This window comes from Setaria italica, chromosome II (genome assembly GCF_000263155.2).
Source record: "Setaria italica strain Yugu1 chromosome II, Setaria_italica_v2.0, whole genome shotgun sequence".
Lineage (NCBI taxonomy): Eukaryota > Viridiplantae > Streptophyta > Magnoliopsida > Poales > Poaceae > Setaria > Setaria italica.
Genome location: NC_028451.1, coordinates 577,059 through 594,488, shown reverse-complemented (window position 1 = coordinate 594,488; position 17,430 = coordinate 577,059). Strand labels below are relative to the sequence as shown.

The window sequence follows — 17,430 nt, the reverse complement described above, 5'->3', positions numbered from 1 at the left end:
GAAACCTAAATAAAAATGGAGTGATACTGTTGTTGCTGAAACTGCCCATGGGCCAAAATACGGACGGCCATACCCGAGCCCATTCAAGCCCATACAAATACGGACTACGACGAGGCCCACCATGGTTGGTTTGCGGACTCAGCAGAGAAGCAGCGAGTATCTAGGCCCAATAGAGAATTCCTCCCCTCTACAAGCACCACAGCACTCGGCTTCTCCCCTCCCTCCCCGCCCGCACTCCACCCGCGCCGCCGCCTCCCCCTCCGATCCGGGCGCCGGCCATGGCGCTCGCCTTCGATGAGTTCGGGCGCCCCTTCATCATCCTCCGGGAGCAGGAGCAGAAGACGCGCCTGCGCGGCCTCGACGCGCAGAAGGCCAACATAGCCGCCGGCAAGGCCGTCGCGCGGATCCTCCGCACCTCGCTCGGACCCAAGGGCATGGACAAGATGCTCCAGTCCCCCGACGGCGACGTCACCATCAGTACGCATCTGCTTCGCTGCTTTTTTCTTTCCTTGTCTGTGTGGACGGTAGCTCCCAGTTTAGCTTAGGGTTGGGATTTGGGGGGGGGGGGGGGGGGGGGGGGGGGGGCTAGGGTTTTAGTGGCGCGTGCTGGGCGAGAGATCTAGGTTGCGCAGGACCGTTGCTCTTGTTGGGGCTCTTGATTTAGTCAAGGCGGCGTCTAGTTTGTTGGCAACTACACAATTCCTGTAGTTGTTCATGATCCCATTTTAGTGCCAGCCTACGTTTACAAGCTGTTTCGCCCCTCATTTGCTGCTGTTATGCTCAATTCAAGCGCCCCTACAGTTACAGTTTAGGATCCTTGCAATGGATCGATTGGGACATGAAGTGTTGATCTGGACTTCTGGAGATCTAGTTTGGTTTACTGCAAGTGCTATCTAACTGTTCGCTGGTTCAGACTTCAGGGTTGTATATATAAGTTATCTCGCAGTTCATTTCCTCTTCTATTACTTTGCTTACTGAAAGTGCGCTACCTTGTGAATTCCAGCGAATGATGGGGCGACGATCCTGGAGCAGATGGATGTTGACAACCAGATTGCCAAGCTGATGGTGGAGCTGTCACGCAGCCAGGACTATGAAATCGGGGATGGTACCACGGGGGTTGTCGTCATGGCAGGGGCTCTCCTGGAGCAGGCTGAGAAGCTTCTGGAGCGTGGTATTCACCCAATTAGGGTTGCTGAAGGCTATGAGATGGCGTCAAGGATAGCGTCTGAGCACCTAGAGCGCATCTCCCATAAGTATGAGTTCACTGCCGACAACATTGAGCCACTGGTTCAGACCTGCATGACAACTCTATCGTCAAAGATGTAAGTCATAATGAACTGAGATATTCGGTTCAATCAGTTAGCTTTATGATACAGAACTTACTATTTTCATTTATGGCCTTATGGTTATTGTTTACATAGTTTCTTGGAGGAGCATAACAGAAAAATTTCTGTTAGGCAAGTGGTACCTGCTGTGAAACTTTTGAGGCTTTTCCATTTTATCTGAGCCAGCCTAATAGGACTAGGTTAGAAGATTTTAGTGGTTCTCACATGTTACTAATCATTGATTCATTTGTGAACCTTTTTTCCCTCTTATTTTTAGTCCTTAAGAACATTATCAACTATGTAGTTCTTCACCTAGAACGTAGTTTTTGCACCTCCTGTTTATCTACCAGAAAAGATGTTTTCTACTCTTCGAATGATTCCAGTAGATTCACTGTACAAAAAAAACATTTCTGATGTCTCCATTGTTCTTATTCTGCAGTGTTAACCGTTGCAAGCGGGCACTGGCAGAGATTGCTGTCAAAGCAGTCCTTGCGGTTGCTGATTTGGAGAGGAAGGATGTTAACTTAGATTTAATTAAAGTAGAAGGCAAGGTTGGTGGGAAGCTGGAGGACACTGAGCTTATATATGGAATTGTTGTTGACAAAGATATGAGCCACCCACAAATGCCAAAGAGAATTGAGGATGCTAAGATTGCCATCCTAACATGCCCATTCGAGCCCCCGAAGCCTAAGACAAAGCATAAGGTTGACATTGACACTGTAGAGAAATTCCAGACGCTGCGTGAACAAGAGCAGAAATACTTTGACGAAATGGTTCAGAAGTGCAAGGTAAACTCTAAACTGTTCTAATAACACAGAATATCAATGTTGTTAATACCTGAGTGGCTGAGTATAATGTTTTGTAAGTGCATAACTATCACGTTTATCTGGATGTGTGATCTGTAATTAAAATATTTATGTTGTTATTTTGCTTAGATTCCATTTGTTTCCTGTCACTTTGTAGTAATTACAGTGATAAAATTCTGAAAGACATCCTCTTCCAGTTATCGGTTTCCCGATGTTTGCTTTGCTAAATTTAATTCAAAATTTTTTGGTAGGATGCTGGCGCGACCCTGGTTATTTGTCAATGGGGCTTCGATGATGAAGCCAATCATTTGTTGATGAACAGAAATCTGCCAGCTGTGAGATGGGTTGGTGGTGTTGAATTGGAATTGATTGCCATTGCTACAGGTCAACATGCCTATATCTCAATCTTGTATGACTATAGATGGCTTTTGATTTTGTCCAGTACCTAACATAGCTGAGTGCAGGAGGACGGATTGTTCCGAGATTCGAGGAGTTGAGTCCTGAAAAGCTTGGGAAGGTATCACTCTTCTGTATCGTATTAGTGTGGTGTTCATTTACACAGTTAGTCAGAGATCATTTGTGGATACAATACTTGCCCTTCTATTTTTATCATATTTTGAAGCCACTGATTGATTGTTAATGACTCTGTATAATGAGCATTATTAGTTGGATAGACAGGTGCACTCTTATAGTCTTATTGTTGCTATATATATACTGAATTTTAACTGGTTCATGTGAGTTTTTGAAGGAGGATTTGATTTTAGCTAGCCAATAAACTGAATATATAATATCCATCAAGGTTAATTATCATCCCATTCTTGGTAGCATAGGTGTTTGATTTAGCTATTGTTTCTTGACCACGTGACTTGAAAGGCCCATTGAATTTTATCATACATAGAAAATACTCTGCAGTGACCTTATTGTATTGCAAGTTGTGATATCTTACATATTTTGCTTGCTCTTTTTGAATAGGCTGGATTAGTCAGAGAGAAGTCCTTCGGAACAACGAAGGACCGGATGCTTTACATTGAGCAGTGTGCCAATTCCAGAGCTGTAACTATTTTCATTCGTGGTGGTATGTCCTGATGTATTATCCTTTTTCTTCCTTCATAACAACATATACACGAGTTCATCTCCTTTACTAGGTCATGCCTGTTTAATGCATCAATTTTTTTAATCTTACTTGGAGACACTCCATAGTTCATACTGGATAAAAAGTGAAGTGATTGTATATTTTTTTGTCAGAGCAATGCCATGTGGTGATTTCACTATTCTGATTGGACTATCCATCAAAGACCTAAATAACTTTTTGTAATAATATTGCATCATGAACCCAGACTGTAATAAATTTGTGCAGTGGGACTTACAAAAAGATTAGGAGGACAATAAACTTATGAAAACTATGCTGGTTGTTTTCTAATATCATATCTCGAATAACTCATTTGAGTCATCACCTATGCTTGAGGATATTTCCTAATTTGGTGATAAAACTAACTGCTGCTGTACAGGAAACAAAATGATGATTGAGGAGACCAAGCGCAGTCTTCATGATGCTCTCTGTGTGGCAAGGAATCTAATCCGCAATAACTCAATTGTGTATGGTGGCGGCTCAGCAGAGATATCTTGTTCAATTGCTGTTGAAACCGCTGCAGATCGGCACCCTGGAGTTGAGCAGGTATGTGTTGGCTTTGAAATTTTTCTATGAAAAAGGATGCAATTTGTACCTTCTGATCAAGCTTTTTTTTATACAGTATGCTATCAGGTCGTTTGCTGATGCATTAGATGCTGTTCCACTAGCCTTGGCTGAAAACAGTGGTTTGCCACCAATTGACACTTTAACTGCAGTAAAAGCTCAACAAGTAAAGGTATCGTACTTTGTACATTGTTTCTTGAAATATGTTTTTTTAGTAGCTGTGGCATCTTGATACCATGCAATGGCTGTGGATTTCTTCACTTTTCAGTCTGATCGTTCCCAACTCTTGGGTTTGGTGATTTTAATTGACATTTTGTGTCACTAACTATAGTGCATGCTCTTGTACCGTATATCACTTAATGTGGTTGTTGCTGCACTTGATTTATCACTAAAGCTCTTTGTAGTGTTGCTAAATGGTTTTCTTGCAGTTTCATTCCTTGTAAAAATTATTGTTTGGAAACTCCAGTGACACACGCGACTACTGAACACCTTTGCAGGAGAGCAATCCCCACTGCGGCATCGACTGCAATGACGTTGGCACGAACGACATGAAAGAACAGAACGTCTTCGAGACACTGATCGGCAAGCAGCAGCAGATCCTACTTGCCACTCAGGTGGTGAAGATGATCCTCAAGATTGACGACGTCATCTCACCATCCGAATACTGATGAACCTGAGCGGCGACGGGCAGCTATGCTTGATGGCAGTTCAGTCTATTAGGCAGGCATTGCTGGGGTGGTGGTGATTTGCTGGGGTCCGCTTGTTGCATTCGATGAGCTGCCTACCTGTTTTTGTGTGATGCTTGCGAGATTGTTTGTATTGCATGATAGGACCGAAGGATACGCTTGCTATTAGCCTACCTCTTCAGATGTTTGCAGTATTGTTTCTTTGTTACAGTTTTCACGGCTTTTGTTGAAGCCTTGTCCATTTCAGATCCTTCGGAAACTGTCTCTTCTGGACGGGCGTTACAATCCAAAAGCGCGCCACTATGTCTAAGGCTACCCTGGCTGGACCCTAAGCCAGGTCGGTCCAACACTACATGGAACCCTAAACATAAGCACGAGGCAGATTCCAGTGCTGACAGTCTAAATAAAACCAATTGCCAATGGTATATCGCAATCTCACTTAAATTCTTGTTTGGTTTGAGAAATGGAATGGTCCATCACCACCTCATTCCTTCTTCAGATTATGAACATCATTTACACATGAGTAATGGGGCCATCCTACCAAAATTCATTGGATCTACCTCCTGATGCACCAGACATCTAAGATGTGATGATTTCTCAAACCAAACATCCCATAAGTTTATGTGACATTAGTTATCAAACCAAACACCGATCTCCTCGCGGGTTTTAGTGTCTTTCACATCAGTCTTTTTATACATTCATTCAATATACTTAACATTGAACCTTCCCATCCCTTTCCTCCTTTCTTTATGTAGCAGAAGATTCCTTTCCCCATTGCAACTTCAACTGGCCTGAAACAAGCAATGTTGAGTCATTTTCAGGAAGCAGTCAAGTCAACTAACTAGTCAACCAACACATGTATTGGAATGAGTCCTCTGTTTGAATGATGAGCCCTTTGAACAGGGGCTCGATTGGTGGGTACTCACCGTCACTGAAGCATGGCCCCATCAGAGTAGGCACTGCCGCATAGACTCCAAGGGCCAAGCATCACTAGTTGCTATGAAGTTTTATGCCTGCTGAATCTGCATGTGTGTTTACTTCATCATATGCATCAGCCGCAGCTAGTAGCCCTGTTGTTCTCCACCATGCATGTCACAACCAATCCTCCACACCTCCTCCTCCTCACCATCTTGCTCCTGACTACTTGTGGTGCACTAGGACAACAGCATCCCGATGGCGGTTGCGTTCCCGCTGAGAGGGCCGCCTTGCTCTCCTTCAAGAAGGGCATCACAATCGACATCACCAATCGCCTCGCTTCATGGCACGGCCGAGACTGCTGCAAGTGGACAGGCGTCAGGTGCAGCAGCAACGAGACCGGCCGAGTCCTCGAGCTTCGCCTTCGCAATGAGAAAACAGACCTCCACCGTGTTCCGGCGTGCGAAGATGACAACGCTTTATCCGGCGAGATAAGTTCCTCTTTGCTCCACCTAGAACAACTAGAGCACATGGACCTTAGTGGAAATTGCTTGGTAGAGTATGGAAAGAATATACCTTCATTCTTGGGCTCGATGAAGAATTTGAGATATCTGAACCTTTCTTTCATACCATCCTTTGGTGAAGTTCCACCTCAGCTTGGTAACCTGTCTAGGTTGCAGTACCTTGATCTTGGCTTCAATGATCCTTATTCCATGAAATACTCATCGGACATCACCTGGTTAAAAAATCTTCATTCGCTACAGCACCTAAGCATGAGACATGTAAATCTTTCACAAATATCTGACTGGCCTCAAATACTCAATGGGATTCCATCGCTAAGAGTCATTGATTTTCGGGACTGCTCCCTTGAAAGCGCAAACCAATCACTTCCACATATGAATCTCACAAAGCTCCAGAAGCTTGATCTTTCTTCGAATAATTTCGACCACGAAATTTCATATTGTTGGTTTTGGAAAGCGACAAGCCTCAAGTACCTCGATATTAGTGTTCACAGATTTTTTGGCGAATTTCATGACGCGTTAGAAAACATGTCATCCCTCCAGGTGCTTGATTTATCATATAGCCTTCACTCCCGCCTGTTGATGAAAGGTCTTCAGAACAACCTGGTGATGAAAGGAAACTATAAGAATCTTTGCAGTTTGGAAATCTTAGACCTCAGCGATAATGGAATTAATGGAGACATAAATGAGTTGATGGAGAGGTTGCCACAATGCACATGGGACAATTTGCTGGAGCTACATCTCGGAGACAATAATTTCACTGGAACCCTGCCAAATTTGACCGGGAACTTCACCAACTTGATTATTCTTGACCTCAGTGCCAACAACCTCATTGGAAGCATCCCACCGGAGCTTGGGTATCTATCTAGCCTAACTGCCCTTCACCTTGGCAACAATCACCTTAACGGAACTATACCCAACAAAATTGGAGCCTTGACCAATTTGACTTCTTTGGATCTAAGCAACAACAACTTGAATGGTATCATTACAGAAGAACATTTTGCAGGTCTAATCAGCTTAAAGAAACTAAACCTGGCTTCCAATAATTTGAAGGTTGTAGTAGGTGCACATTGGTTTCCACCCTTCAGGCTTCAGAATGCACATTTTGCATCTTGCCCGATGGGTCCTCTGTTTCCAGCTTGGCTTCAGCAACAGCTTGAAATAAGTGAACTTGATCTTTCAAGCAATGCTCTAATAGACAAGATTCCTAATTGGTTCTGGCAAACATTTTCACTGGCAACAGATATTGACATCTCCAACAACCAGTTAAGTGGTACCTTGCCGGCAGATTTGAGTGGCATGTCCTTTCTAATGCTTAACCTCAGTTCAAACCAGCTTACTGGAAAAATACCACAGTTTCCGAGAAATATCACCATATTAGACATCTCTAGAAATTCATTTTCAGGACCACTACCATCAATTGAAGCTCCACAACTCAAGATATTGCTTATGTTCTCAAATCAAATTGGTGGTAGCATTCCAGAATCATTTTGTACACTGAAAGAACTGCTCGATCTCGACTTGTCAAGTAATGTTTTGGAGGGCAAAATTCCTCATTGTTTTGAGTTCAAGGACATAAGTTTCCTGCAATTATCCAATAACAGTTTGTCAGGATATTTCCCTGCATTTTTGCGTAAATGCACTCATCTAGGCTTCTTAGATCTTGGATGGAACAAATTCTTTGGAAGGTTGCCTGACTGGATTGTGGAGGTGAACGAATTACAGTTTCTACGACTAAGCCACAATATATTTTCTGGGAACATTCCTGTAGAAATTACATATCTTAACCATCTTCAATACTTGGATCTGTCAAGTAACAACATATCTGGTGTTATACCGTGGCATATATCAAACTTAACTGGTATGACTAAGAAGGGTTTGCAGACTCCAGGTTTATATGCATATCCATTTGGAAATGAAACCGGATATACCACTATGGTAAATCAATTCGAAGATGTATTGTCAATAATAACAAAAGGGCAGCAACTTAAATATGGAGCAGGATTGGCATATTACATGGGCATTGATTTATCAGGCAACTCCTTAACTGGTGAAATTCCCTCAGGTATCACTTCCCTTGATGCCTTAATAAATTTGAATTTATCATCAAACTACCTAAGTGGAAAGATACCTAGCAAGATTGGAGCAATGCAGTCATTGGAATCACTCGACCTCTCTAAGAACAAGATTTTTGGTGAAATCCCTGTGAGCTTATCTAATTTGACATCCCTAAGCTACTTGAACTTATCCTACAACAATTTGTACGGAACTATACCCAGAGGCCGGCAACTTGACACCCTCAATGCAGACAACCCTTCAATTATGTACATTGGCAACAGTGGGCTTTGTGGCCCTCCTCTTCGAAAGAATTGTTCAGGATATGATGGGTACATCCATAGAGATCACAGAAGCAACAGGCAAGAACTCGATCCGATGTCCTTCCATCTTGGTGCTATATTGGGATGTGTGGTTGGGCTGTGGATAGTGTTTTGTGCCCTGTTGTTCAAGAAGACATGGAGGGTTTCTTATTTCCGGCTCGTTGACAAGCTCTATGACAAAGTCTACGTGTTTGCAGCTTTAAGCTGGGCAAGCTTGAGTAGGAATTCAGATGCAGAGTGAGCAAGCACCTTGAAGGAATTGCTGGGCATGGTACACAAAACAACTTAGGGTATAATCTGATAACTCGTGTATTATTCTGAAACTGTTCAATTGGTGCGACGAGAGCAGGAACCCTACATAGTAATGAAGAAGACTCCCCACATATGGCATATCCTCGTGTATATATATATATATATATATATGATAATTGATGTATGAAAGCTTGCAATGGTTTTGCCCCAGGCATTACCTGAGTAAATAATGCTGATGAGCAGTCTTTGAGCCGCATGCCATGGACGCGAAATTGGCAAGAAGTCTCGTTCGCAACATTAGCATGACCGCATGAACCGCTGCGAGGTGCCCCCACGCGTGGGCGTGAAGAAGCCTCGGCCGCGACGCGGGGTGCGCGTCGGGCAGGCATTCCGTCGAACGGCTGCCGGGCGTGCCACGGCGGTTTCAGTGTGTCAACCGCCGCGCTTGGGCGTCGCGTCGCGTCGCGGGAGGAGTAAAGTGGCAAGCGGCGACGCATTCGCGACGAGGTGGTGCCGTGGTGGCGGTCGGCGGCGAGGGTGAGGCGGCGGTGGATGGAAATGAGGACTGCCAGCTGTGCAATCCCCGCTTCGCTGTCGCCCAGGCGGCCAGGCCCCATCTGCCCAGTCAGAGCCGCAACCCAACACCAGGCTGGGCTGAAACAAGCAATGTTGAGTCATTTTCAGGAAGCAGTCAAGTCAACTAACTAGTCAACCAACACATGTATTGGAATGAGTCCTCTGTTTGAATGATGAGCCCTTTGAACAGGGGCTCGAATGGTGGGTACTCACCGTCACTGAAGCATGGCCCCATCAGAGTAGGCACTGCCGCATAGACTCCAAGGGCCAAGCATCACTAGTTGCTATGAAGTTTTATGTACGCTGAATCTGCATGTGTGTAAATCAACTCCAACGAACCCCCCATCTGGCTCCTAACTTTTAAAGAGCTCTCATCTGAAACATCTGTGCCATAATGTGCTGGTGACTGCTGCATTTTTATTTCTTTTTTATTTTTTGGTATTGTCAAAGAACATATGTTGCTCAGGATACATGGGAAATTAGTGCTCTCAAACACCTCTGCACTGTATTAGTTCAGCTGTATTATATTATCCATCAAGGATTTCTACAGCAACGTTCAGAGCTGTACTTCAGGGACTTCAATATTTGAGATTCGAGACTGACTTCATTTGATTCTTCAGAACACTCTTAATTGCAGAGATGACTGTCTTCATTTTGGGAAATACTTCAGTTGGTGGATCAGATAAGGCTGAGAGTTACAGTGTACAGAATCTTCATTTTTTTCCTTTCATAAGCCTTTCAGATGGAATTAAAAATTATAACAAGTAAAGATTCAGTAGATAGATGTGGCTCACGTTAAACTTATCATAAAACCCAAAAACCAATGTTCCAGTTAACACGGTTTCTAGTGTTTCACTATTCTGCTGCGTGTGCATCATGATGATCATGAAGCCAACGGCCATTGTGGTGGTAAATTCTCTTAAAATAGCTGACAGTCGCATTTTCATATATACCCCAGGCTGGACTCCTCACAAGAAGGTGCTGCGATGGTAAAAAGTTTGCTCAGTGACTACGGATGCACATAGCACAAACACAGGTACACAACAAAAACTATTGAATCAATCATTCCATTATCTTAGCAAAGGTAGGTAAGGAAGTAGAAAAGATGCACACTTATAACCTACAATTACACCCTACAGTACAGTACCTACATTTGAGAGAAAAACATGAATCACATTATGATCGATTCACATGTACAGAGTGTTATCCAGTAGTAGAACTAACTCAGATTTTTCCTCTTCCGACCCTCCATATCCCTGATAACATTGCCCTCAAACTCAAAAATCTCACAACTATATATATGTTTGTGATATGGCGGCAAGTGGGATTTCCAAAGTAGTATCTCAAATTTTCCACGAGGCGGAAACTTCATAGAAATAATATCTGTCATAGTTATGTTGGGAGCCTCTTCATCGTCAAGCCCTATCCGATATTGGTTATGAACAACACAATATTGAATAGTTTCAGTTACTCTGCGAAGAAATATACGATCATTTTCCATTCCAATATCACTTAGGCTTCTTCTAGATAGACGTTCATTTAGCCGCCGGTTCTCCCTAAGGCATTCAAGAAACTTCTGCCAATTATGAGCACCAGTAATAGCCTTTAACAGGTTAGCTGTGTTGTTTAAATTTATGAAAGTCCCAGTGAAAGGTGTATATATGCCTTGGTCAAAGTACTCATCAAGTATTGTCACTGCTATGGATGCTAACTTTGGTTGCTCTTCAGGGTCTGCACTTCCAAATAGAAGTGCCTTGAAGAAGTACCAATATGCTTCTTGTGACAAAAAGTTCAAGCTAAGAGCTTGCGTTGTTCCAAAGTTTATGATATCCTTTGACCGGCTTGTGACTATAATTTTACTGCGGGTTGAAACACTATTTTGATAAGCAGAGTGCAATCTTCTCCATGCACTCTCATCAACAATCCCAACTAATTCAACAATAACCAGAAATATTTCTTCATTTGAGTCATCATTTTGATATTTGATTCTGCCTTGATCTCTTAAGGAACACTGCCTTTCTTCTCTGAAATCATAATCGTTTAAGAGAACAATACGAAAAAAGTGATTACGCACTCTTTCGTTGCGGCAAACATGCTCAACAAGAGTAGTTTTTCCAACTTTTCCTGGACCAACAATAGGTAGGACGCCAATTTTTCCATCAACAGGAGGTTCTTCATGCAGCAAGAAGTTAATGACCCGTTCCATCTCCACTTGGCGCCCAAACATGCAGTTTTCAATAAACAGATATGTGCTATATGGCTGGCGAAACATAGGAGGGTAGTTTCTCAGAAAAATAACAAACTCACTCATACCGGCAATGGCGATCTCTAAACATTCGAGCATATCTTCTATCTCTTTTATACCATATTTACTTCTGCAAGAGAGACGAACACGCTTAGCAGGACTGAATTTAGACAAGGATAAGGAGCGGCTCGCACCACGGCCATTGCCCTTCTTCTCTTCTTCTTGGGCTTGCTGTATGAAGGTGTCTAGCATGTAGTAACCTCGGTACATAACTTCTTTTAGCATTTTCAGTTGCTGAAGCATTGCTTCGTTTGTGATGCGCCTCACCTCTGCCTCCTCGACAGTGACACGAACACGCATAAGCATCCATTGCAACCTCTCCCTGTTCTTCCCCTTCGATGATGCTGCAGGCTTCAAGTATCTGTCAATCAAGAAGGAGATTGATCTATTAACAAGTTCACCCATGACGACGGAGATGATTGTCTCCATTTTGGGAAATAACACGGTTGCAAGGTGGTTTGGGGATCAAACAAAGCTGAGAGGAGTTATATAGTGTACAGAGTCTCTCTCCCTTTCAGGTGGTGCATGGTCTTCATTCTTTTCTTTGACTAAGCCTTTCACACGGTGTTGGGAATATCTTGGAAGACGGGCAAAAGATTTTGCGGACGTGTTCCACATCAACCTTTTAAGACAAAACCAGTGTTTCGTTTAATACCATTTTTAATTTTTCACTATTCCGCTGTTGTGCATCAGTGACCAGCTACCATGATGATCACGAAGGCAATGGTCATAAGTGGTGAGCTTGATTCTCTTAAAATAGCTGACAGTAGCATTTCCATATATAATGCAAGCTAGACTCCTCATGGGAAGGTGCTGCAATGGAGAAGGGACATGCAGCGTGTGCTTTCTGTTTATGTGAAAACTGAAATAGTGTTTGATCAAGACTAGAAACAGGGCAAAACAAGGATTTAATGGAAGTGGAGAACAGCAGTCGCAGGGCTGATTTGCAAAGAAGTTACTTAGATGGTGATGGGCTCTGGGTGACTAGCCAAAGACTCGAGAGTCAAGAGCTGTACCTTTGTCAGCTGGTAGGTGACTTAGACCACTGGAGTTGACTTGACTGACCTAGTATCCTTTCTTGTCCCCCTCTCGTCCACCTGCTGGTATTTTCCTGAAGAAGAAAGAGTCCCCAAATGGAGATTTTTTTTCTTTCTGCAGTCCTGGCTTATTATAGACAAACGGCACCGACGTGGAGGATCGCCTTCACAATACATGGTCTTTCTCCAAAGAGGAGGACAAAGGTCAGGTCATCAGTTTCTCTGAAGAGTAAAAAACGTGTAGAGATTTGGAACAAGTGTGAAAGATGATTGGCGTTTTAAGATGAATGGTCCTTGACGTGGAAGAGCTAATCATGCCCATGATGACGCCTGGACTGCAAGAGCACGTTTTGTTGCTCATGTTTGCAAGGCTGAAAGGGTCCATGATCATTTTGGAACAATTGATTATGTTCTTGTGTGACCATGGCTTTGCGGATGGTGAGCTAGCATTCAGAGAAGGATGTTACATGAAACATCAAACTCGTGTATCAAATTGCTTTGCTCTGTTTTCATCTGTATACTTGGCTACTTGCATGAAAGCATTGGGATTTTGTTGACCACCTCTCATCTGATGAGAATGTATACAACGGCACGGCGCTCTTGTTTATTTCTCGTTCCAAATTAATTATTTACGCAAAATACCAATGTAGTTCATTTTATCCACCTTTTGTGTCGACCATTGATCCAAAATATTTATAAATTGCATCCCTAAGCATATGGATATGTTGCTCAGTATAAAGCCCCAGTTTCAAACTTCCAACAACCTAACTGCTAATTTTAAAACAAAGAATAAATTCTAACTTGGAGTGCGACAGCGTCGAAATCTAAGTGCCGACAGTCCTTAGGAGTATCTCCTAATTTTACTGTCGGACACAAAGTCCAACAATAATAGGATGCTTGACTGCAGGAGACCAGCAGTTGCAGGCCCGATTTGCAAAGAAGTTGCATAGAAGTTACTAGAGGATCGGGAGTCGAGAGAAGGGAGAAGAAATGCTGGCTGAAACATACTGTTTTGTGATGCACTTGACGAACCACCAAGTAGGCGCAGGGACCACAACCAGCCTTTTATCCCGGTTGGATCTTCCAACCCGGAGTAAACTCCCAACTAGAATAAAAGGAGGTTTGCTTTTATCCCTGTTGGAATTTTCAACCGGAACAAAAGCTCCTCGCCTATATAATCGCAAGATAGAGATCTTTCTTCCTCTTCGAGCCCGAACCACTCCACTCCATAAGACAGAGAGCTTCATCCTCCTCTCCATGGCGCCGAAGCAAGCCTAGGGGAGGCGCTGCCCGATTTTTTTCCTCATTTCCGTGAGGATTTCACTTATCCAAAGTGTTGTGAAGGTTAGCTCTTCATCCTCCATTCATTTATTGTTTTATGCTTTGTTTTATGGTTTAGAGAGGGAGAAAAATGAGTTGGTTAGAATGAGGGAGAATGGAGAGGATTTTTATTTATACATGTTTTTGAGTTAGAATGTGATGGATAGTGTGCTTGTTATATATGATTCGTATTAGTTAAGACAACTTGATGTGTAGAATGGAGATGGATAGTTTGCTAGAATGTGAAGGAGAAAATGGAGAGGATTTTGAGCTAGAATGTGAGGGAGAATGGAGAGTAAATATGAGGTAGAATGGAGAGGATTTTCAATATTATGTATGAGAAAAAAATTAGAGTAAATATATTTTTAATATTTAGTCTTTGTAAGAAAATTAAGGTAAATAAATTGTAGGTGTAAGAAAATAGAATTCGGTCATTGCTACATTTTCCATGTCACTATAGTTTAACAATTAATAATTGTATTTGTTTGACCAACAATTTATTTATCTCGTGTTTAATGCAAGAACTAAATATTATAAACAATAATCCTATATGAAACTCTATGTTTATTTTTCATGTAATATGATACAGATAGACCGGCAATGGATGTACCACCTCCGTTCCTCCAATCCCAGTTAACTTAACATGCTTATGCTATTCTCTACACATAACTCAATTTTCTCCGAAATCCACGGAGAGCAACTTAACCCTACTCCTTGCTTCCCCCAACCCCGACGCCTCGTCCCCCACTCGGCGGCGGCGACGGCGCGTCGTCCTCCATTCGGCGGCGGCGGAGGAATCCCCACTCGCCCCGGCAGCCCGACGGCGCCCTACCCCAGCGCTCGGAGGTGGCCCGACGCCCTCCAATCGTCGTACCTGCCGGCGACGAGGAGGAGGCGAGGAGCAAGCAGTGTTAGTCAGATCGGCACCCACCCCGACGGACCAAACCCTCGCGCCGCCACCCACCATCATGGCGCCGCCGCCTTCACCACAGCCGCCGGAGCTGATGGAGGAGCTCGTCGAGGAGATCCTCCTCCGCTTCCCGCCGCACGAGCCCGCGCTCCTCGTCCGCGCCGCGCTCGTCTGCAAGCACTGGTGCCGCCTCATCTCCGGCCCCGGCTTCCGCCGCAGGTTCCGCGAGCTCCACCGCACGCCGCCCATGCTTGGGTTCCACTACAGAGGCATCTCCGACGACGGCCGCAACGTCGGCCGCTTCGTGCCCACGGCCGCCTTCCGCTCGCCGCGCGCCGAGAGCCGCTCCTGGCGCGCGCTCGGCGCCCGCCACGGCCGCAACGTCGGCCGCTTCGTGCCCACGGCCGCCTTCCGCTCGCCGCGCGCCGCCGAGAGCCGCTCCTGGCGCGCGCTCGACGCCCGCCACGGCCGCGTCCTCCTCCGATGCCCCGGGGAACCCTTTGGTACCGACATCGTCCTCGCCGTCTGGGATCCCATCACGGACGAGAAGCGGAAGCTGCCACTCCTGCCGCGGAACAGGTCGAGATGGGGCGCGGCGATTCTGTGCTCCGCGGCCGGCGCCTGCGATCACCTCGATTGCCACCGTGGACCCTTCCTCTTGGTTTTTGTGGGCAGTAACTTGGGGGGAACATGCATCTGCACCTACTCATCCGATGCTGCTGCCTGGAGCCAGGCAATCTCTACTCCGGGAACAGGGGACTGCGTTGATCCCTTGATGCGCAGTGCGCTCATCGGTAATGCACTCTACTTCGGGCTTGTCAAGAAAACCGAAGCTCTCAGGTACGATTTGGAATCACGCCAAATGTCTTGGGTTCAACTACCACCGACATACCACAATTTCGAGCTGCGTGTGCTCACAACCACGGAAGACGATGGACTGGGGCTCGTCACCGCACATAGCAACAAAATCTACATGTGGTCGAGGAAGGCTGGTCCTCCTAATACTGGATGGACACAAGACAGAGTCATTGAGCTTGAAAGGCTGCTCCCTATTGACGCCGTCTTGGCCTCACCTGATGTGGTCGGCTTCGCGGAGGGTATTGGTGTCATCTTTGTGACGGCGAACAATGTGCTCTTCACTATTGATCTGAAGACCTGCAAGGTGAAGAAGGTTTGCGAGGGCAGAGGAATCCGCGGCGTTGTTCCTTACATGAGCTTCTACACTCCAGGTATAGGCGTACAGCTTTGCTTAGTTTTTGGTTTTGAAATGTTCAGAATAAGTAATATTCTAGCTGCTAACATGAAATTTGGATGACATGCTGGGTAATGAATTTATGGAAGTGGAGTATCATAATCTTTATCAAACTGGGTTGATCCTACCTAAATCAGTTCATGTTGGACCATCTTTGAAACTTGTTGGATTTCGATACGTGGATATGCCTAGGAGTTTATTCATTTATTTTGCTTGTTATGCTCTGACAGTACACTTCTGACAACTTACCCAGCTGGTACCCTCAGCCATGGAGGTATGCAACAGGAGTGATAATAAAAAATACACCAGTTTAATTTGTTGCCCGTGCCTATCTTTGATCCTGTTCATCCATTAGCTCTGATGTGTCCATGTGACTTAACTACGATGCTAAACTAAGGAACATTATTTATCTTGACTCCATTGTCTTTAATTGAGATTGTGCGAGTGTTGCTGTTAACTGCTTTTGCTGTGAATAATTTAGCTATAGCTGTTTGGTTGGTGAGATGCAAATGTTTATTAGTAGTAACTTTGACTCCCTCTAATCATCTGATTTTGTTCTCAAGATTTGTAAAGTTCTGCAGCATTAGGAGCAGCTTGTACAGATGAGGGACCAAGTGCCGGTGGCTCAAGTGCATGAAAAACTGAAGTTACTCATGTGAGAGGTTCTGAAGCAAGAGGGAAAACTGGAGAGTAGTAGTAATTGTAAAAAAAACTGAGATCTATGGTGGAACAGCACCCTTTGCATCAGTGAGATTGGGCGATTTGTCGGCCTTTACTAAGCAGTAATTTCGCTTAAACTTTTTAGCCTGATCGTTGGCTATAAGTTCTGCCTCTGGCTTGTATGTAAGCTGGTAACTCCTGTATTGTCCTACTTGATCTCTTACTTTGTGCTCCGGTATTCCTGCTTGTGATGAAAACCTGAAATCTGCATTTCTGTATGCTCCATGTTGGTACATAGAATTTGTGTGGTTCAGCTCCTTGTGGGCTTGTGGCTTATAATTGATTGGATAACCAGGAACTTGGGTTGTGATATTACTTTTGTGGCCAATCTGGTAAACATCCAGAGTCACACACTTTATATCTGTGAATCTTGAAAATCACAACGCGGTGAGGAAAACACCATTTGTCACAACGCGTCCCCTAGTTTCACCTGAGCAGCTACATCTGCCTCATGCTTAGTTTTTCTCGGTTGTTTATGTGTCTACGTGTAACTACATTTTAGAACTTATCTGTGTGCGTGCGTCCAGTCGATCCGCATTGTAACAATAATTGAAAGATACGTAGCTCTCTTACGTATTTTATGAAAAAAAAATTTAGCTTGTGCAGTGAACCACAAGGATCGGAATTCCTTTTTTTTTTGTGTCCTGGCATCATCAAAGAATAACAGTACATCAGCTTTCACTCCAGGCACATCAACTTTCATCTTGATTACATCTGTAGGACTGTAGTGGTAT

At 44.2% G+C, this 17,430-nt stretch overlaps 3 protein-coding genes across 10 annotated transcripts; 2 read left to right on the top strand and 1 right to left on the bottom strand.

Annotated features, from left to right (window-relative positions):
• Positions 1-206: 206 nt before the first annotated feature.
• Positions 207-4,761, top strand: LOC101785838 (T-complex protein 1 subunit epsilon). Its single transcript, XM_004955303.4, has 9 exons — positions 207-477; positions 1,004-1,322; positions 1,765-2,113; positions 2,383-2,515; positions 2,596-2,648; positions 3,104-3,206; positions 3,640-3,806; positions 3,883-3,996; positions 4,322-4,761. The coding sequence occupies exons 1-9, from the start codon at positions 279-281 to the stop codon at positions 4,490-4,492; spliced, it is 1,608 nt and encodes a 535-aa protein (XP_004955360.1). The 5' UTR covers positions 207-278; the 3' UTR covers positions 4,493-4,761.
• Positions 4,762-4,935: 174 nt separating this feature from the next.
• Positions 4,936-11,951, bottom strand: LOC101778200 (putative disease resistance protein RGA3). Of its 7 annotated transcripts, XM_022823771.1 has the most exons (5): positions 8,795-11,951; positions 6,002-7,530; positions 5,869-5,937; positions 5,437-5,786; positions 4,936-5,301 (listed from the first exon to the last, which is right to left on the bottom strand). In XM_022823771.1, exon 1 carries the CDS (start codon positions 11,884-11,886, stop codon positions 10,372-10,374), a length of 1,515 nt encoding a protein of 504 aa, XP_022679506.1. In that variant the 5' UTR covers positions 11,887-11,951; the 3' UTR covers positions 4,936-5,301; positions 5,437-5,786; positions 5,869-5,937; positions 6,002-7,530; positions 8,795-10,371. The 7 variants fall into 7 exon arrangements, with proteins under 7 accessions (XP_022679506.1, XP_022679504.1, XP_022679505.1 ...); XM_022823769.1 differs by having other exon boundaries at positions 5,869-7,530; XM_022823770.1 differs by having other exon boundaries at positions 5,437-5,783; positions 5,869-7,530.
• A 2,370-nt stretch (positions 11,952-14,321) lies between these two features.
• Positions 14,322-16,994, top strand: LOC101777793. 2 transcript variants are annotated; one of them, XM_004958797.3, is made up of 2 exons: positions 14,322-15,953; positions 16,558-16,994. In XM_004958797.3, the coding sequence occupies exons 1-2, from the start codon at positions 14,783-14,785 to the stop codon at positions 16,611-16,613; spliced, it is 1,227 nt and encodes a 408-aa protein (XP_004958854.1). In that variant the 5' UTR covers positions 14,322-14,782; the 3' UTR covers positions 16,614-16,994. The 2 variants fall into 2 exon arrangements, with proteins under 2 accessions (XP_004958854.1, XP_022679507.1); XM_022823772.1 differs by having other exon boundaries at positions 14,325-15,953; positions 16,540-16,994.
• The last annotated feature ends 436 nt before the right edge of the window (positions 16,995-17,430 follow it).